The sequence below is a fragment of the Trichosurus vulpecula genome, chromosome 2 (genome assembly GCF_011100635.1).
Source record: "Trichosurus vulpecula isolate mTriVul1 chromosome 2, mTriVul1.pri, whole genome shotgun sequence".
NCBI lineage: Eukaryota > Metazoa > Chordata > Mammalia > Diprotodontia > Phalangeridae > Trichosurus > Trichosurus vulpecula.
In genome coordinates, this window is record NC_050574.1 from 2,630,662 (window position 1) to 2,652,609 (window position 21,948).

Here is a 21,948-nt window from a genome sequence, read left to right on the forward strand (position 1 = left end):
ATCTAGACAACAGACTGACTGCTTGATCTAGGGAGGAGGGAAGCTTGGGAAGGTTGGGGTGGGGACAACTCTGGGATGGAGCCACCAGGGAATGACCAGGGGAAGCCTGAAGCTGGGACACAAAATCCAGTCTGACATTCAGCCCCCTGGTAGGGGGCCTGAAGGCTCTGAAAGACTGATTGGTTGGGTGGTGGTTGTCCTTTGTTCACCAAGAGGACCAAAATAACATCACTGTGCTAGAGTCAAGTTTCAATGTGTCCCACTGTGGCTCATCACACCAATATAAGCTCAGAATGCTCTACCACAGGTCTAGCACAAAGAGTCCACTAGGACATTTGGGGTAGGTACTCTAAATTTGTGCATTCTGTATTTCCTTTGAGCTGTTTCAATTCTGCCTTGCTCATAGAGCACAGCACCTTCTCTGATGAGGGATCAACAGACTCAGCACTCCTGGGCCAGTGTCTCCCATGTCACACAATCAATTCCAAAGTTCTTGAGAGTGTCCTTGTATCCCTTCTTCTGACCACCATGTGAACACTTGCCCTGTGGGAGTCCTCCATGAAATAGTCTTTCTGGCAAGAATACATTCTGTATTCCAACAACAGGGCCAGCCCATCACAGCTGTGCTCCCTGAAGCTGAGTTTGAATGTTTGGCAGTTTAGGGTCTGGTACCTTATCCTGCCAGGTGATCTTCAGAATCTTCCTAAGACAATTCACATGGAAGGGATTCACTTCCCTGGCATGGTACACATACACTGCCCAGGTTTCACAGGCATACAACAATGAAGTCACCACCACGGCTCTGTAGACCTTCAGTTTGGTAGTCTGTCTAATACCCCTTCTCTCCCACACTTTCCTTCACAGCCTCCCAAACACTGAGCTAGCTCTGGCAATGCATGCATGAACCTCATTATTAATGTATACATCTCTGGAAAGTACCCTACCTAGGTAAGTGAACTTATCCACAGAATTCAAAACTTCTGCAGCTGCTGTTAAATGATGGTTCCACCTTGCAATGATGGCTCAGAACCAGTTTCAGAGCACTGAAGCAGATTACCACCCTAGGACAGCTTGAGACATGAGCTAGAAAGGATTCTCTCACTGCAGCTGGAGGAGAGTTAAGTGAGCAAGGTAGTGGCAGCCACCTTAGGTGGCTATGGAATATTTTAAGGGAGTCAGAAGAGACCTTAGGATCTCAGAACAAAATTCAATCTATTTTCAGGCTTTTATGCACAATATGAGATTTGTGATGTCTCATGAAGTCTGTGCTGCAGGGAGATGCCTTCCCTCATTAATTAGATTCATAAATTTTATCTCCAGGAAGATTTCTCCAATGTACACACACATATGAGCTCCAGGTGAAGGTCATCCCACAAGTATTGCTTCTATAAGGCTACCTCCCAGTGTGAAAATTGTGGTATCTAGTGACCTCCATCTTGTAGGAAAAGACAGATCCCACTGAGCACATTCATAAGCCTTCTCTCCACTATGAATACTTGATGAAAGTGAAGACATGAGCTCTGGCTGCAGACCTTCCCAATTGAGTCCAGATAGGGCTTGTTCACAAGGTGAAATTTCTGATGTCTAACAAGTTCTATATTTCACCTGATGTCTTTCTACATTCATTACAGGAGTGGCTTCAATCTCGTGTGAATTCTCTGAGGGAAAATGAGAGATGGCTTTAGCCTGAATACCTTTTTATATTGATTATGTTAACAAGGTATGTCCTCTACAATGGATTCTCTGACGTGAGAGAAATGATTCTTTCTCTCACATTAATGACGACTTATTAATTTAGGACTAAGTTTTTTCCCTTTTTCTAGTTCCTCATTCAGAAATCAGCCCCTCTAGGTGATTCAGCTAGCCTTTGAAGGGCAGGACAGGTGATGAGATGAAATCTTGGGCAACACCTACCTAGCTAGGAAAGTTTAGATCTGACCAAAAGGGAAAGAGCTTTTAGTCTAGGTGAATTCTGGACCATTGTGTTTTAGGCAGGCAGGTCTGAGATCTGAGGGGAAGTGATTCCCTGGTTTGTCTAGATTGCAGTAGGCATGGCTGGTCTGAGAAGAGATAAGTCTCCTTGCCCAGAACTGAAGGATGAGTCAAGTCCCCCAGCCTCTCATTAAAATAAGACCACTTCTCATCAGAATATGCATTGTCAATAATTTTGAAGCAATTAGAGTTGATTTATACCTGTTGGCAACATTATTATGGTAATCAGGGCAGGACTTTTAGGGGGTCCTCCCTTTAGGATGCTGAGGCCATCAAGTGCCTCTAATGACTTTAGGCTTTCTATGAATAGGTCAGGAAGGGTGGGAACTTTTTGTTGTCTTTCTGTTTTGGAGTGCTTGTCAACAATAAAGTAAGGGAGAATCATTGATTGGAAGCAATGTAGAAGATGTGGTGCTAGGAATAGAAGAACTTTCCCATACCCTAAATGACTAAATGAGGCCTGGACAGGGTGTATGTGCTGGACGATTGATAGATTGCTGGTGATGAGACTCAGGGTAGCCAGTTGAAGACTGTCCCCGCCCTGGCTTTGAAGAACCCAGATGTTACTGCTTCTCTGATGAATATGTATTGTGATCTGATAAGACAAAAGCCTGTTTATATTTTCTGTTTGCGTTTGCCCTGAAGGTCAGGGTGCTGGTTTTTCCCCCCCAAAAAAGTAAAGGATATATGTATGTTTAATTAAAGTGAGATTGTAACCCCTCAAAGTTGCTTTCCTGAGAAAGGGAGATCAAAGAGCCTTTGCTAGCAGCCCTTCTGTGTGCTGGTAATTTTGGTCCTATGGAGCCACAGTAGCTGCTAGCAACATTGTTGTTACAAGCATCCACTTATCTAAGGGCATTTGAGTGTTGAGAGGCTTCCATGATTCAAATTTGCTTTACAAGATATAGCTAAATGACCATTGTTTTTATTAAGCATTCTCTAGCCATTAGTAATGAAATGATTAACCAGCCACTATGTCTCTTGGATATTTTATTCATCAGATTCCTTTGATAAGGAGATTGTGTACATAAAAACTTTCATCACATTCCAAATAACTCATAAAATTTCTCTCCAGGGTAGATTCTCTGATGTTGAGCAAGATTCAAACTCTGTTGGAAAGCCTTTCTGTGGTAATCACATTCATAAAATTTCTCTCCAGGATGGATTCTCTGATATGCAGCAAGACAGGAGTTCTATGTACAAGCCTTTCCACACTGATTACATTAATAAGGTTTCTCTCCACTGTGGATTATCTGAGGTAAAGTAAGACTGGTCCTCTGTGGGAAAGTCTTTCCCCATTGATCACATTCATAAGATTTCTCCCTAGCATGGATTCTCTGATGTTTAAGAAGAACTGAGGGTTTTCTAAAAGCCTTTCCACATTGATCACACTTAAAAGGTTTCTCTCAGGTGTGGAGTCTGTGATGTGAAGTCAGACTGCCCCTCTGTGAGAAAGCCTTTCCACATTGATCACACTTATAAGGTTTCTCTCCACTGTGGATTATCTGAGGTAAAGTAAGACTGGTCCTCTGTGGGAAAGTCTTTCCCCATTGATCACATTCATAAGATTTCTCCCTAGCATGGATTCTCTGATGTTTAAGAAGAACTGAGGGTTTTCTAAAAGCCTTTCCACATTGATCACACTTATAAGGTTTCTCTCAGGTGTGGAGTCTGTGATGTGAAGTCAGACTGCCCCTCTGTGAGAAAGCCTTTCCACACTGATCACATTTATAAGGTTTCTCTCCAGTGTGGATTCTCTGATGTGAAGTCAGACTGCCCCTCTGTGAGAAAGCCTTTCCACACTGATCACACTTATAAGGTTTCTCTCCAGTGTGGATTCTCTGATGTGAAGTCAGACTGCCCCTCTGTGAGAAAGCCTTTCCACACTGATCACACTTATAAGGTTTCTCTCCAGTGTGGATTCTCTGATGTGAAGTCAGACTGGCCCTCTGTGGGAAAGCTTTTTCACACTGATCACATTTATAACGTTTCTCTCCAGTGTGGATTGTTAGATGCAGAGTAAGTGTGGCGTTGGAAATGAAAGACTTTCCACATTGATCACATTCATAAGGTTTCTCTCCACTGTGGATTCTCAGATGTCGAGAAAGACTGGAGCGGCAATGGAAAGCCTTTCCACATTGCTTACATTCATGAGGTTTCTCTCCAGTGTGTATTCTCTGATGTAGAGCAAGTTGGCTTTTAAATTCCCAAACCATTCCACATTGTTTGCATTCATGAGGTTTCTCACCACTGTGGGTTTTCTGATGTGCAGCAAGAATGGATCTCCATGTGAAAGCCTTTCCACATTGATCACATTCATAAGGTTTCTCTCCAGTGTGGATTCTCTGATGTTCACCAAGGTGAGACTTCTTTCTGAAAGCCTTTCCGCATTGATTACATTTGTAAGGTTTCTCTCCAGTGTGGATTCTCTGATGTGCAGAAAGACTGGAGTTGTATGTGAAAGCCTTTCCACACTGATCACATTCATAAGGTTTCTTCCCAGTGTGGATGTTCTGATGTGCAGCAAGATCTGAGGTACTTCTATAAGCATTTCCACACTGATGACATTCATAAGGTTTCTCTCCAGTGTGGATTCTCTTATGTACAACAAGTTTAGACTTCCTTCTGAAAGCCTTTCCACATTGATCACATTCATAAGGTTTCTCTCCAGTGTGGATTCTCTGATGTTCAGCAAGGTGAGACTTCTTTCTGTAAGCCTTTCCACATTGATCACATTTGTAAGGTTTCTCTCCAGTGTGGATTCTCTGATGTGCAGAAAGACTGGAGTTGTATGTGAAAGCCTTTCCACACTGATCACATTCATAAGGTTTCTTACCACTGTGGATGGTCTGATGTGCAGCAAGATCCGAGGTACTTCTATAAGCATTTCCACTCTGATGACACTCATAAGGTTTCTCTCCAGTGTGGATTCTCTGATGTACAGCAAGACTAGAGCTGCCTCTCCAAGCCTTTCCACACAGATTATATTCATAAGGTTTCCTGTCATTGTAAATACTATGATGTGTAATGAAGGATGAGTGTTCATTAAAAGCATTAACACATTCCTGACGCTCATTTGGTTTCTCGCCAGTATGAATTTTTTGATTGTAAATAAGGGATGACTGTTCACTTAGATTCTTCCCACAATGACAATCATAAGGTTTCTCTTCTGTGTGGATTCTGTGACGTACAGCACAGATTTGTCTCCCAGTGAAGTCACAAGAACCATCCCTCGTGAAACTTTCCTCATAAATTTCTTTCACAGAAATGCTTAGCTTGGCAGTAGGCTCTTTCATTTCTGGTCTAATCTCTCCTTCTGCAAGAAACAAACAATAAAACATATACATACAGAGACACATGTACACACACACATAATTATAATACCTTCCCTCCTTTGGGATAAAGTAAACTAACCGACCTATATCCTACTTCCCCACGCCAAGCAGAAAGTCTTCAAATTCAGTGGACAGAAGCAATCATTGAAAATGCCATTAGCTCACATCTGCAGGAAGACCTGATTTACAGAGAGCTTCACACACAATCACATTGGGTCCTCACAAACCCCTGTGATGCTGGCAGGACAAGTATTCTCATTATATTCTCAGCTCAGACCATGAGCTCAGAATGGCTGAGTGACCTTCCCAATATCTCAGCAGCTGAGCCAAGAACGCCAACCCTACAAGTGGACATGCTCTGTCCATGGTATGAGAGGGCCTTCCTGTATTCTACTTCCTTTGGTTTTATTTTCTTAAAAAATTATTCTTGCATGTTGACCTGTTCCCTCACTCTCTTTGGATCCTCCTATTCCAGGAGACACAACAGTATTGGGATCAGTCCAATTACTGCTCCTACAAGGAGGCTTTAAGTTCAAGGGAAAAGAAGAATTAATCAATGTGGCAAACTTCACTGTTGCTTTATTTTAAGAAATTGCCACAGCCATTGCCAATCTTGAGCAACCACCAGCCTGATCAGTCAGCAGCCATCAACACTAGGCCAGTCTCCAACAGCAAGAACATTAAGACTCACTGAAGGATAATAGTTCCCTTCTCTTTAGCAATAAAATATTTTAAAGTATGTGCCATTCTTTTAGACATAATAGTGTTGCACCTAAAATAGAGAACAGCATATTGTAAACATGACTTTTGTATGGACTGACGAACCAAAAAACTCACGTGACTCACTTGACTGCAATATTTGGTTTATTGTGGTGCTCTGGAACAGAACCCACAATATCTCTGAGCTGGGCCTGAAAATTGTCATTCTGACTTTCTCCCTAATTCTCCTCTCCTTCTGAAACTGGTACTACCCTTGCCCTTTAAGTTTCCTTAAATCCCATTGAACTAGATTTCTTTCCTTTCTCAAACACTCTTTTCCCTGGTTCAGCTAAGACTGATGTCCCCAGTCTGTTGCTTCTTCTCTCTCTCTCTCTCTCTCTCTGTGTCTGTCTCTCTCTCTCCGTCATTGTCACTCACTTCCTCTCTCTCCCTCTCCTCTCTGTCTCTTTTAGTGATACTCTTCTCCTAGTTCTCCAAACTAAACTCATTCTTTTTCCCCCAGCCCGCCTCTCTTCCTAATTTCCTAATGCTCTCCAGGGCATCCTTCCAATATTGTAGGCTGATAATTAATGTACCATATAGGAGTCAGTGACTCACGCATTAACAGTGTTGACCGCCATATTCAATCTGCTGCAATATCCTTGGTGACCACCTTGGTAACACACTCCCACACACTCACTTCTCTTCCAACACAGTAACTGCCTTGGTTCAGGCCCCAATCAAATCACAACTGAGGTACTACAAGAACCTGCTGCTTGGTCCAGATGACTCAAGTCTCCCCTCCCTCCAGTCATTATGGACCATGTCACCATGTACTCAACAACCTCCCGTGGCTCCCAAGCAGAAAGATCAAACAGAAAATCCTCTCTGGGGCTGTTAATCACCTACCCCTTCTTCACCTACCCTTCTCCAACAAGTCCTGTCTTCTTTCACCTTATTTCCATGTCAAAAGCACTATCATTCAGTGGTACAGGCCTCACTTCTGTTCTGTAAACAGGATACTCTACCTCCAGACTCCACAAGCTTTCCTCACCATCCCCCAGCCTAGAATGCTCACCCTGGCTCCCCTGAAGTCCCAGCTAGAGCCCACCTTCCACAATAAGCCTTTCCACTCTTCCTTTATTTTAGGGCCTTCCCTCTCTCAAAGAGCTCCAATTTGTCCTGTCCCAGACAGGTTTCTATATTTTTGTTGACATGTGTTCTGCCATGCAGGGCATGAGTTACAGGAGAGCAGGGTATGTCCCTTTTATCTGCTTAAGTCCCTGGTGCTTAGCAAAGGGTCTGGCAGATAGCAGGCACTTGATAAATGCTCACTGATTCAAAGAAAGTCTGGGAAAGAACACAACCTGGAAAGTCCAGCCCATTTTTGCACATTCAGCTGAGTTCTTGCCCCAAGATTCCAAATATTGACTTTTTATAGGATCTGAGATTTATCACTGGGAGACAGCTTCAAGGTCATGGTGAACGACTCCTCATTTTAAAGGTGGGGAAACTGAGACTCAGTGGTTTAGTGACTTCTCCCAGATCCCACAGCTAAAATGAGTCTCAAAAAGAATTCCAAGTCAGGTCTTCCTGCCCCCAGATCTAGCACTTGCTTCACCTGCACACTCAGAAGCCTCTTGTAATCCCAGCTCTCATACACCTGCTTTCCCCTCACTCACCTGGACAACAGCTCCTCAGACCTTCTTCCTCCAACAGCCATGGGGCTTCCCTTTCCTCCAAAAAAGAGATCACATCTTCTGTGGGAACTGGCAGACCTGGGCATGGGGAATCAGGGATGAAGATGGAGAAAAACTTGTAATTTAGGACTTTTTAGAGAAAAGAGTGTGCACAGAAAGCTAGAGTATCACTCCATCATGTTCACACAGATCTGGCTTATTCTCCCATTATGCTTATAATGCAAATAACCCAAACTAGGATGTGGCAGGTCAGCCTTGAGCTCCTGAAAATTAGATCCTGAGGAATCAGCTTTGGTCCTATCCCCTCCCTGCTCCCCACTCACTGAAACCTATGAAAACCTTGGGACTTCATTGAGGGAGTGATTGCCTCTTCTGGTGAGGTTCTCCTGCTGGGCAACTCAATGAACCTTGAGTTGACCAAATTCTGGTTATTGGCCAGTCTGCTCTTCCTGCACTGACAGGGGCCTGCAAGCAAGGAGCACAGGAGGTTCCCAGAAGTCCTGAAGAAAGGTGTCCATAGCATTTATTTTGCAGGGCTTTGGGGAGAAATGGGGAGAAGATCATGGAGCCAATTGGGAGTCAGAACATTTGGTCTTGGTGCCCCTTCTTCATAGAAGGAGGGACTCACTGCATATCTATGATTATCTAGAAATTAGAGGCAGCTGGTAGTACAGTGGAGGGAGCCCTGGGCCTGCAGTCAGAAATGCCAGGGTTCAAATCCAGCCTTAGACTGTTAGTAGCTGTGTGCTCCTGGACAATTCACTTAACCTCTGTTTGCTTCAGCTTTCTCAAATGTCCAATGGGGATAATAATATCACCCAATGACGTCATGTTGTAAAGAAGGTGGTTAGCATAACACCTGGTGAACAGCAGGTGAACAGAAATGCTTGTTCCCTTCCTTCCTTTCCCACCTTCTGGGCTGGAATATGGGGCAATGTAAAGGAAGGTGAAGGACAAACATGCCCTACTAAGAACAGCCAGGAGCTGGGAGCTACAAACTGATGCTTCTCACAAAGAAGAGTGTCCTAAATACCCAGCCCCTCCCAAAGAGGAAGGGGGTGCAGGGAAAAGCCGCCTGAGCAGATTTCAGAGATTTGGCAGACAAAATTCATGTCCAGGCAGAGGCTGGACTACATAATATGGGATTACCTCCACACCTGAGATGCTTCAACATTGGTCTGAACTCTGACTTCAAGTGACCTAGAACTGGCAAGAGTCAGTTTCACAGGCAACCAAGGAAACCTCCACGTTCTCTTCACACAATGTATTCACTTTTTACAGGAAAACCAGGCGGCAGGAGGACCCTGTCTCTGGGACATAGGAGACCAACACTTTTTCCTTCCTAGAAATTAAGACATGCTCCAAAGCCAGCACACTCAGGAATAAAGATATTCCCTGTGATAGCAGACTCAGAGTGGCCAGGGGAAGTGTTCTTACCCAGGGACAGCAGGTTCTGGGCATTCTCCAGCATGACTTCCTTGTACAATTCCTTCTGAGGATGGTCCAAGAGGCCCCACTCCTCTGGGGTGAAGTCCACAGCCACATCCTTGAACGTCACCCATTCCTAAACCATCAAAAGTCACAAGATTCAGAGCTGAAAGACACTCCAGAATTCATGTAGTCTAACCCTCATCAAGTGAGAGGAGGGAAATAAAGGGCAGAAAGGCGATTTACCCAAAGTTTGTACCCTTGATGAGGGTCAGAGTCAACAGTTGGAACAAAGGCATAAAGACCACAATGCAATACTGAGAAAAGCAGTTGATATGGTCAGTTTGAATAAAGATGACAAATGTCTTACTACGGAATGTGGAATTTCAGACAAAGTATGTGTGAGGCAGGAAAATCCGTGGAAGAGAAAGACAGAAGATGATGTGAAATTTCTGCCTTCTCATAACTAGTAGTTATCAAAAAACTGTGCGAGGAATTTGTGAGAAGCTGCCAAGTACAGTGTAATTGGTGGGGGAATGAGGCATTTACGAGTGATTAAAGAAAAGTGAGGAAGGTAAAAGATATCGCCTGTTTCCTAAGAGGCTGAAGCAAAGTCTTTCCTAGCTAAAACAGGAAAAGGATTCATAAGACCTACTAATTACAATCTGGACGGAACTGAGGTGGGATGAGACTTTCTAGCCAAGTGAAGGAGAGTTAAATGTTGTAACACCGAGGGCTTAAGGGCACCCTGGGCACAATGTGCCAGGCCAAAACATCCTTTGCCTGTGCCTTAGGATTCCTTTCACTCATGGATAGCATATATTTCTTTATTATAATGTTTAGTTCTCATAGTTGGGCGCTTTCTTTTTCTTTCTGCCCAGAGTGAACCAAAATGACATCACTATGTCAGGGTCAAGATACAGTGTCCCTGATGAAGGCTGATCAGACAAAGACAAGCCCAGAAGCCTCTACCACAGATTGGGCACAAATAGTCCCAGTGAACATTTGGGGTGAATAAGGCTCTCAATTTGCGCATGTCATCATTCTTTTGAGCTACTGCGATTCTGCTTTGCTCACTCCGCACAGCGCATTCTTTGATGCAGGCATGCCATGATGGGTGGTCCTTCGCCAGTGTCTCCCATGTCTCACAACTGACTACAAAGTATTCAGAGAGACCTTGGGAATGTCCTTCTGTCACTTCTTATGATCACCTTGGGACTTTCTTCGTCACTTAAGTTCTCCATAAAATAGGTTTTTAGGCAAACATTCTTTTGGCATTTGAACAACATGGCCAGTCCATAGCAGCTGTGCTCTCTGCAGTAGGATGTGAATGCTTGGCAGTCTAACTTTAGGAAGGACCTCAGTGTCCACTACCTTATCTTGCCAGGTGACCTTCAGAATCTTCCTAAGACCATTCAAATGGAAGAGATTCAGTTTCCCGGCATGGTACTGGAAGACTATCCAGCTTTCACAGGCATATAACAGTGAAGTCAGCACAATGGACCTTCAGCTTGGTGGTCAGGCTGATATCTCTTCTCTCCCACTTTCCTTGGCAGCCTCTCAGGCCTCTGAGGCCCTGAACTATCTCTGGCAAAGCAGGTGACAACTCAAAATTAGTTATCTGAAATAGAAAATAATCTGACGTACAAAATTTGGTAGTAGATAATGATTTGATTATATCAGTAGACAGGTTACCTTTAAGGTCAACTAATTGCTCAGTAATTTGTTACACAGGTGTGATCTACAGAAATTATTTTTATAATAGAAGAGAATAAAAAATTAAAACAATCTTAGGAAACATGCTTTGAACAAAATTCAATTGGACAAGGCAGGTCATCTGACTACTTACTCCACCCAGTTTTTTGTGACCCAGATTCATCCTCTATCTATTAACCAGAAGTCCTTGCTCTGCAGCTGATAAGTTTTGCAACCCAAATATTACTTGAAAGGAGCCTATAGCTTGAAGAAAGACTGGAAAAGGGGAGCTTGTGGTATGCAGTCACCAGTCATTCCCTGCCCTCCAACTGCCAAAAAGGTAAACTCAACCAAGATTAAACTACTCAGCTTAGAGTTAAACTCCAGCTGAAAGAAAAGGAAAGGGAGTTTATCCACCAAGACTAAGAAGAGGAACCTAGCCTTCGTAGAGTCTTACAATGCCATGATTGTTTTAGTCCTACAAAGATATGCGTCTTCCTCTAAATTATCTACTATTAAATGATAGCCATATCGGTCTGTGTATTCACTAAATCTAGAGGTCACCTAGACAGAGAAGAATACCTGTATTAGTTTGGCTTAGCTGTGAGGGCTAGCTTTTCCCAAAGAAAGGAACTTAATCCTCCAATGAAACTAAAAATAAATGAAAGTAATTAAATACTAACCGACTTAAAGGTTATTCTTTTCACAACGTCATCACCTGCGTACATGCTGGAAAGTACACGGTCAAGGTAAGTGAACTCATTTACAAGATTCAAAATTTCTCAAATTGCTGTAACCAATGGAAAGTGCCATACTAAATGGTAGAGATTTGTTTTTTACATTTTTAAAAAATACTTTTTATTTTCCTCCAATTACATATTAAAAATTTTACATGTTTGTCATTTATTAAAATCTTGAGTTCCAAATTCTATCCCTCCTTCCCTCAGTCCCCCACTCCCCCAGGAAGCAATCTGATATAGGTTACACGTGTGCAATCTCGTAAACTATTTCCATATTGGTCACTTAATACAGGAAAATTTGAAAACAAGAAAGTGAAAATTGTTGCTTCAGTCTGTATGCAAACAATATCAATTCTTTCCCTGGAGGCAGACAGTATGCTTCATCATTCTTCCTTTGGGATTTTCTTCCATCATTGCATTATTGACAACAGCTAAGGAAATTAGGATTAGACCAACATCTTACACCATATTCTATAATACATTCGATATGGATGTTACTTGTTGTTCATTTGTTTCACTCGTGTCTGACCCTCCATGACCTCCTTTGGTATCCTCTTGGCAAAGAAATTACCAAGGAAAACAGCCCTGACATCTTAGAGACAAAGGGTAACATAGAAATTGAAAGAATCCACCAACCTCCTCCTTAAAAGGATCCCACAATGAAAACTCCAAAGGAATACTCTAGCCAAATTCCAGAACTCCCACGTCAAGGAGAGAAGAGTGTAAACAGCCAGAAAGGAACAAGTCAAAGGTCATGGAGCCACAGTCAGGCTAACACAAAATTGAGTAGCTTTACATTAAAAAGTCAGAGGGTATGGAATAATATTCAGCAAGACAAAGGAACTAGGAGTATACCCAAGCAGCACAAACCCAGAAAAAACTGAGTACAGTCCTTTAGGGGCAACACTGGACCTTCAATATAGAGAAAATAATCAAGCATTCCTAACAAAAATACCAGAGCTGGAAAAAAAATTGATCTTCAAATACAAGACAAGAGAGAAGCATCAAAAGGTAAACAGGAAAGAGAAAACAGAAGAGATTCAATGAGGTGAAATTGTGTTTATGCTTTATGACCATTGGGACAATTAAAAGGAATATACATTGACAGTCATTATATACATTGTGTAAATTGTATTATACGTGTATACACTGTATACACTGTATGGTAGTATAAACTGACTGTGAAGGGAGGATCTTCAAAGAGACAATATCAGAGTCAGAATTATATTCCAAGAAGAGCGAAGGGAGAGGTTAAAGGGGGTGAATTATCTCATGTAAAAGAGGCACGGAAGAACCATTACAGTGAATGGGAAGATGAGAGAGTTGGAAAGGGAAGGCTTGAACCTTACTCTTATGAAAATTGGCTCAAAGAGGGAATAACATACATGCTCAGGTGGGTATAGAAATCTCTCTCATCTTAGAGGGAAGTAGAAAGGGACAGGGATGGGCCGGGGGACTGACAGAAGCAAGGGCATGCTGGGGGAGTGTACCCACAATTCAGGAAGCTGCTGTTGTGGGGGTGAAAGATCAACACAAGCCTAACAACAAGAGCTACCAGCACAGGTTCTTTTGACCTCCTTTACTAAGGAAAGCAACATTAAGGGATTAACAGTCGTATTTCAATACAACATACAAATATCATTCACTTAGTACAGGAGGAAAAGCCAGCAATCTGAACTTCAGAGCAAATACAAACCAATTACAAACACACACAATACAAACAGACCAAATCACAATTTCTAGTTACCAGGAAAGCATCAACATCTACATTTACAAGCCAGGGGCTCTTAAGGACAGCTACCCAGAGTCTCCACATCAACACTCCTCCATGAGGGAGAGAGAGTCCCAGACAAAATGGTAACCTTTCAGTTTTCATACTCTGTTCAGGGCCCAAGGGATTCACACCTAGTCAGCAAAAGGGGATTAGCTGCTAGTTAGCAAAAGGGTGTGGGCCTGGGGCTTTGCCCCTAATACTTTAGCATTCCAAAAGAGAAAACAGCAAAAAAAAGTCCCACCTTAATTAATATTTGGGGAGGCATTGGTCAGAAGCAAAACACTAGTGAGGAGAGACAGAGTGAAAGGTGAAAGAGATAGAGAAGGTTGGATAGAGGGAAAATAAGATGGAGGGAAACACACAATTATCATGAATGTAAATATGAATAGAATGAACTCACCCAAAACTGCATAACCAGATGTAAAATGTATAATTTTGGTTATATTAAATTAAAAAGGTTTTTGCAGAAACAAAATGAAGGAAACCAAGACTAAAAGGAAAACTGAGAACTGGGGGAAAAGTTACACAAAGTGTCTCTAATAAAGGCCTCATTTCTCAAATATATCGAGCTCTCAGTCAAATTTATGAGAATACAAGTCATGACCCAATTGATAAATGGACACAGGACATGAACAGACAGCTTTCAGACAAAGAAATCAAAGCTATTTGTAGTCATATAAAAATGCTATAAATGTCTGTTGATCAGAGAAAGGCAAATTAAAACAATTCTAGGTTACTACCTCGCCTATTAAATTGGCTAAACATCAATATTGGAGGGAAGCAGCAAAACTGGAACACCAATACACTGCTGGTGGGTTTGGGAACTGATCCAACCATTCTGGAGAGTAACATAGAACTATAATCAAAGGGCTATGAAACTGTGCATACCCTCTGATCCAGCAATAACACTGTTAAGTCAGCATCCACAAAGGATTTTTTAAAAAGAGAGGCAGAAAAGGACCTATTTAGAGAAGGGTATTTGTAATAGTTCCATTTGTAGTGGTAAAGAATTGGAAACAGAGGAGGGGAATACCTTAACAAGCTGTGGCATATGACAAGCAGGATGATTTCAGAAACACCTAGAAACACTTACATGAACTGATGCAGAGTGAAGTGAGCAGAACCAGGAGAACATTGTACATGGCAATACTGTATGGTGAACAACATGAATAACTTAGCTATTCTCAGTGATACCTCGATCTAAGACAATCTGAAAGGACTCATGATGAAAAAAGCTATGCCCCTCCATACAGAGAACTAATTAGTGAGTCTAAATACAGACTTAAAGCATGCGATTCTTCAGGTTCTTTCTTTGGTTCAAGTTTTCTCCTTACAAAAGGAGTCATATGGAAATGCTTTACATGATTGCATATGTACAACTTATCTAGGATTGCATACACTCTGTGGGAGCGGTAAGAGGAAGGAGGTAGGTTGGGAATTGGGAACTCAAAATGGAATAAAAAAGTAATTACGTGTTACCAGGAAAAAATGAAATATTATTTTAAAAAGATCAATAGGCAAATGGAAACTAGTAGAACACCAAGCCTGCAGTCAGGAAGGAGGACCTGAGTGAAATTTAGCCTCAGACTAGTACCAGCTGGGTGACCCTGGACATGCCACCTAAGCCTGTTTGCCTCAGTTTCTTATCTGTAAAATAAGTTGGGGAAGGAAATGGCAAACCCCTCCAGAATCTTTGCCAAGAAAACCCCAAAGTGTGTCACAAAGAGTGAGACACAACTGAAACAAGTCAAAAGCTACAACAAATAGCCATTCCCCAATAGATAAATCGTCAAAGGATATGAACAAAGAATTCTCAAAAGAAGAACTGCCCAGTAGTCCCAACCACAGGAAAAAATGCTCCAAGCCACTAATAAGAGAAAGGTCAACCAAAACCACACTGAGGCGTCATCTCACAGTCTGCAAAACTGACCACAGTGACAAAAAATGGCAGCAGTCAATGTTAGAGGGGTTGTAGGAAGACTGTCACACAAAGACAATGTTGGGGGAGCTAGGAAATGGTAGAAGATCATGAAGATCTGAGTTCAAATCCAGCCTCAGGCACTTACTAGCTATATGACCCTGGTAAGTCATTGGACCTGTTTGCCTCAGCTTCCTGAATAGTGAAATAAAGATGATAAGAACACCTCCCATACAGGGTTGTTGTGCAGATGGTCAAGAGTAGATTGGGGGAGAAAGTGAGTCCCTCCACTGTGTCTTTCCCCTCGAGCCTGATGCCTTTCTGACAGGAGCTGAGTGTCTCCTTTGGCACCCCCATACCGCCATTGGAAAAGAAAACTCCCAGGACTTTGAATAGTTCCCCAAACTCAGCCCCTTCCCTACATCCTCTCTAACAAGGGAAGGCCCTTCACAAATGCTAATGCATTTACAGCTAAAGAAGGTGCTCTTCTCTTTGGCCTGGTCCAAATAGCTCTGCTAAGGGCCTCTGAACATGGGAGTGTGACCCAGAAGCCAACTTAACCTGTTTTCTTCAGTTGCCTTATTTTCCATTAACACTGGACCAGAGTATACAGGAGGCCAGGACCCTGCACCCACCCTGCTCCCAACCCCACCTCATAGCATTTGGTCCTTTCAGCCCTCACTGCCCTCTCCGTGTGCCTTGGAGCATCAAACTGCTCAGTGTGCACCAAAGACATAAAACTGTGCAGCTCAGACCCTCCAGAACAACCACAACATCCTGTCTTCTAGGTGTGACAGGGAGAACTTGGCCAAAGAAGCAAAGGGGAGAGGGAAGCAGTTCTATGGATGTTGGGGAGGGGTGCTAAGCATGGATAAAGGGAGCAAAGACAAGACCCTAGGAGACAGAGGAATGAGTGAAGTGGCCATCCTTTTGACTCTGGGATCATGAGGGAAACCTTAAAAATGAACATGGGAGGGTAGCAGTTGGGGCTAACAGGTGGGGGTGGGTAGGTTACTGCCTGTGATGCCAAAGTGCCTTGAATCAGTTCAAAACACAGGAGAAAGCAGGGCAGTGTTTTACTACTGTTTTCAATTTCATGCCTATTTTCATAAACAAACATTCCAGGGGGGCGGAGCCAAGATGGCGGCTGGTAAGCAGGAACTAATGTGAGCTCCGTACCAAGTCCCTCCAAAAACGTATAAAAAATGGCTCTGAACCAATTCTAGAACTGCAGAACCCACCAAACAGCAGAGGGAAGCAGGGCTCCAGCCCAGGACAGTCTGGATGGTCTCTGGGTGAGGTCTATCCCACACGGAGCTGGGAGCTGGGAGCTGGGAACGGAGTGTAGCAGAACCCAGCCTGAACGACGTGGACCATCCAGACCAGAAGCCGGGCGGAGGGGGCCCTAGCGCCCTGGATCAGTGAGCTGCGGCAGTTACCAGACTCCTTAACCCACAAACACCAAAGACTGCGGAGATGGTTAGTGGGAAAAGCTGCAGGAGTAGAAGGAGTTCGAGGTTCAGCTTCCAGCCCCGGGGGCAGCGGAGATGGGGCAGCTACAGCTGTTGTTACTTCTGGCTCCAGGCCCACCTGGTGGGAGGAATTAAGTGACGGATCAGAGCAGGAGTGTACAGCCTGCCGAAGATCTAAACCCAGTCCAGGTTGGGGGTTGGGGAAGGAGCAGTGCTGGTGTGGCAGAGCTGGCACCTCCCCGCTAAACGTTGAACATAGAACTCTGTAGTCTACAAGCAGTCATACCCCACTGAAAAACTCAAAGGTCAAGTTAGTTGGCTGGGAATATGGCCAGGCAGCGAAAACGCACTGAGATTCAGTCTCAGACTTTGGATTCTTTCTTTGCTGACAAAGAAGACCAAAATATACAGCCTAAAGAAGTCAATAAAGTGCAAGAACCTACACCAACAGCCTCCAAGAAAAACATGAACTGGTCCCAGGCCATGGAAGAGCTCAAAAAGGATTTGGAAAAGCAAGTTAGAGAAGTAGAGGAAAAATTGGGAAGAGAAATGAGAAGGATGCAAGAAAACCATGAAAAATAAGTCAATATCTTGCTAAACGAAACCCCAAAAAATATTGAAAAATACACTGAAGAAAACAATACCTTAAAAAACAGACTAACTCAAATGGCAAAAAAGCTCCAAAAAGCCAATGAGGAGAAGAATGCCTTCAAAGGCAGAATTAGCCAAATGGAAAAGGAGGTCCAAAAGACCACTGAAGAAAATACTACCTTAAAAATTAGATTGGAGCAAGTGGAAGCTAGTGATTTTATGAGAAATCAAGATATTATAAAACAGAACCAAAGGAATGAAAAAATGGAAGATAATGTGAAATATCTCATTGGAAAAACCACTGACCTGGAAAATAGATTCAGGAGAGATAATTTAAAAATTATTGGCCTACCTGAAAGCCATGATCAAAAAAAGAGCCTAGATATCATCTTTCCAGAAATTATCAAGGAGAACTGCCCTGATATTCTAGAGCCACAGGGCAAAATAGAAATTGAAAGAATCCATCGATCACCTCCTCAAATAGATCCCAAAAAGAAATCTCCCAGGAATATTGTCACCAAATTCCAGAGCTCCCAGATCAAGGAGAAAATACTGCAAGCAGCCAGAAAGAAACAATTTGAGTCTTGTGGAAACACAATCAGAATAACCTAAGATCTGGCAGCCTCTACATTAAGAGATCGAAGGGCTTGGAATACGATATTCCGGAGGTCAATGGAGCTAGGATTAAAACCAAGAATCACGTACCCAGCAAAACTGAGTATCATGCTCCAAGGCAAAATATGGATTTTCAATAAAATAGAGGACTTTCAAGCTTTCTCGGTGAAAAGACCAGAACTGAATAGAAAATTTGACTTTCAAACACAAGAATCAAGAGAACCATGAAAAGGTAATCAAGAAAAAGAACAAGAAAAAGAAATTGCAAGGGACTTACTAAAGGTGAACTGTTTTGTTGACATTCCTACATGGAAAGATGATGTATATGATTCATGAGACCTCAGTATTAGGGTAGCTGAAGGGAATATGCGTACATATATAGGGGTGAATGTGTATGTATGTATATATCTATGTTTGTATGTATATATATATATATATATATATATATATATATATAGAGAGAGAGAGAGAGAGAGAGAGAGAGAGAGAGAGAGAGAGAGAGGGAGAGAGCGGACACAGGGTGAGTTGAAGATGAAGGTAAGATATCTAAAAGAAATAAAATCAAATTAAGTGATGAGAGAGGAACATACTGAGAGAGGGAGATAAGGAGAGATAGAATGGGATGGGTTATCTCCCATAAAGGTGGCAAGAGGAAGCAGTTCTGTGGGAGGAGGGGAGAGGGCAGATGAGGGGGGAATGAGTGAACATTGCTCTCATCAGATTTGGCCTAAGGAGGGAATACCATACATACCCAATTGGGAATCTTACCCCACAGGAAAGAAGAGGGAAGAAGATTAAAAAAAAAAGATGAGGGGATGATGGAGGGGAGGGCAGATGGGGGTGGAGGTAGTCAAAAACAAACACTTTCGAAAGGGGACAGGGTCAAGGGAGAAAATTCAATAAAGGGGGATGGGTTGGGAAGGGGCAAAATATAGTTAGTCTTACACAACATGAATATTGTGGAAGAGTTATACATAATGATACACATGTGGCCTATGTTGAATTGCTTGACTTCTTAGGAAGGGTGGGTGGGAAGGGAAGAGGGGAGAGAATTTGGAACTCAAAGTTTTAAAAACAGATGTTCAAAAACAAACAAAAATGTTTTTGCATGCAACAAGAAAATAAGATACACAGGCAATGGGGCGTAGAAAATTACCTTGCCCTACGAGAAAGGAAGGGAAAAGTGGATGGGAGGGGAGTGGGGTGACAGAGGGGAGCGCTGACTGGGGAACAGGGCAACCAGAATATACGCCATCTTGGAGTGGGGGGGAGGGTAGAAATGGGGAGAAAATTTGTAATCCAAACTCTTGTGAAAATCAATGCTGAAAACTAAATATGTTAAATAAATTTAAAAATAAATATTAATATATAAAGAAACATTCCATAGGTAGGGGATTGCCAGCCTCATAGACAATCCCCTTTGTCTATGGAAATGGCCTCTTTGGCTGATGTTGGCCAAGTCTGAGGACAGAGTGCACTCACCTGGGCTGGGGGTCTGGAGCTCCCAAGGGCCATTCCCTCTGACTCCAGGCTCCCTGCTTGGGTCAGGTCTTGGTCTTCTGAAAGCTGAGCTGGGGAAGCTGAAGGATCCCAGATGGGCAGAGTCTTTCCCTGTTTTTCCAGGACAGGAGGCTGACCTGTGGGGGATTTACAGAGGGTCAGGCCCTGCCCTCAGGCCAGAGACTCCACCCTACAGGTTTGGTAGGCCTTAGAAAAGATGATCCCACCCTCTCCTGCTCCTTCTCTTCTGTCCCCTTCCTCTCTCCCAATCTCCTTCACAGAACCAAGAGGCAGAAGGGGCTTGGGATTCCAGATGGGATGAGACCAGTCAGAGCCTCAATGGCTCCTGAATTAGAGATCTCCCTCTAATTGATTCTCTGCCCTCCCTGAATGCCATCACCCCAACTAACACACACACACATTAATTAGACAACAGACCACCTGTTTAATCTAGGGAGGAGGGAAGCTTAGGAAGGCTGGGGATGGGCACACCTCTGAGATGGAGCCACCAGGGGAAGCCTGAGGCTGGGAGATCAAATCTAGTCTGGGATTCAGCCACTGATACAACAGTGTTCCTAGAAGCCGCTAGGGGGTGAAACACCAACACAAGATGACCAAGAAGAAGGATGCTAGCATAGGTTCTTTGATCTGCTTTTCTAAGGAACGCAAGTTTAAGGGGTTAACAATCTCAGTTTAATTAAACATACATATATCATTCACTTAGTTCAGGGGAAAAGATCAGCCCCCTGAACTTCAGGGCAAATACAAAGAGAAGTTACAATATATACAGTAAAAACAGCCCAAACAATACAAACCAGTCTATCCACACCAATACAGAGTTACCAGAGAAGCACCAACATATGGCTTGTCAAAGCTGGGGGTGGGGGGGAGGGTGGAGCAGTTTCAACAGCTTGCCCAGAGTCTCCCCACCAGCACTGTTTTAATGAGTTTACCGCCAAAAAGTCAAACTCTAACATCAGATCTTACACATCTGTATCAGGGCCCTGGGGCACTTAATCACCTCAGTGGTGAGAAGCACTCACAGGAAGAACAGTGAAAAGTCCCAGTTCGCATTTGAAAGGCAAGACTCATAAAAGGTACTTGATTACCTAAACATTCCAAAAGAGAATACTCCAAAAAAAAAAAATACTGCCCGGATTACCATTACAGCCCCCTGGCACAGGCTTGAAGGCTCTGAAGGAAGAGGGGACAGGGGAAGCAGGAGGCCTGCGGAAGGGGGGGGGGCCCCGGTAGAATATGGGAGGGAGACATTCCAACCCAGCTCACGGCAGGGAGGTCAAGGACACTAGAGAGACAGAAGGGATCCTGGAGAACACTAAGCCTGGGAAAGCAGGAGGACTGTGTCCTGGGTTCTAACTAGGAACTGGGAAGAACTACTGGGACCCTCTGGAATCTCTCAAGGGAGACCAGACACAGGCGGCCAGTGCCTGGGATCGGATAGGGAAGCAGCCCAGAAGGTAAGGGGGGCCACGCAAGAGCTTTGTTTACAGCATCCAAAGTGGGGTCCCCAGGGCAAGCAGGACTTTCGAGTCCTGGGGGTGGGGGAAGTCAGGGGTTGGTCCGAACGAAGAACAACTGAGTCTCCAACCAAAAGCTGAGGGCAGGGAGACAAGATTCTTGGGTTCCTGTGGGTAAGGTTTGAATTTTGGGAAAGGGTGACCCAATCTTTCATCTGGGGAGGGTGACCCTGGACCTTTGGGAAGTGATTGGGAGTCTGGAAAAGAGTTAGCAGAGAGAAGCTTGTCCAATAGGCAGGACTGGGAGGGAGGATTCCTCCAGGTGGACCGGGAGGGCACTCCCACGGTCAGAGGAGAAGGAACTGACCCAGTGGTAGGGATAGGGAGCAGAAGCCAGCAGGTCTGGGGTGGGGGGTGAGGGGCTCAGACCTACCTGGGACCTGCACCCACAGAGTTGGGGTCCTGAAGGCAGAGATCGAGGGTCCAAGAGAAGTCAGCATGATCTCTGCTCTGGGCCAGAAAGGCAGGGAGGTCTCTGTTCTGACAGAACGAGACTGAGAGGTCTCCCCTGTTTGGGAGGAAGGCACAGAGTCCTAGGCTTGGAGCGAAGGAAGAAGGCAGCCCAACCTTAGCACAAGTTCCTGTTTTCAGCCAGCCACCTCTGGAAGGGACTTCCCACCCCTGTGCCCAGCCTCTAAGGCCCCAAGGACGGGCCCTTTCCTCCAATCACAGGCACGACTAGGAGCTCAGGACCCTGCCTGCCTCTCCTCCCAAGCCCAGCCCTCCGTCACATGGAATCCCTTGGCCACTGGGATGAGCCCTCTCCTGCCCTAGACCCCGCCCACGGCTCCAAACTCCACCCCAGGGCTCCTATTCCTCCAGGGCCACCACCCACCAGGCTGGCCAGCTCTGAGAGCACCTCCTCCCCCATTACTACCAGCTGATTCCAGATGTCAGGAGGTGGGAGGGGGAGAACAAGGAAGAGGCAACCTGCAGATTTCCAGGAGAGCA

The 21,948-nt window shown here is 44.0% G+C and overlaps 1 protein-coding gene across 1 annotated transcript; it reads right to left on the reverse strand.

The window, feature by feature from the left end:
* Positions 1 to 2,969: 2,969 nt before the first annotated feature.
* Positions 2,970 to 21,609, reverse strand: LOC118839109 (zinc finger protein 260-like). The gene is made up of 5 exons (XM_036746553.1): positions 21,371 to 21,609; positions 19,442 to 19,596; positions 9,164 to 9,290; positions 7,709 to 7,804; positions 2,970 to 5,308 (listed from the first exon to the last, which is right to left on the reverse strand). The coding sequence occupies exons 1-5, from the start codon at positions 21,435 to 21,437 to the stop codon at positions 3,651 to 3,653; spliced, it is 2,103 nt and encodes a 700-aa protein (XP_036602448.1). The 5' UTR covers positions 21,438 to 21,609; the 3' UTR covers positions 2,970 to 3,650.
* Between the last annotated feature and the right edge of the window lie 339 nt (positions 21,610 to 21,948).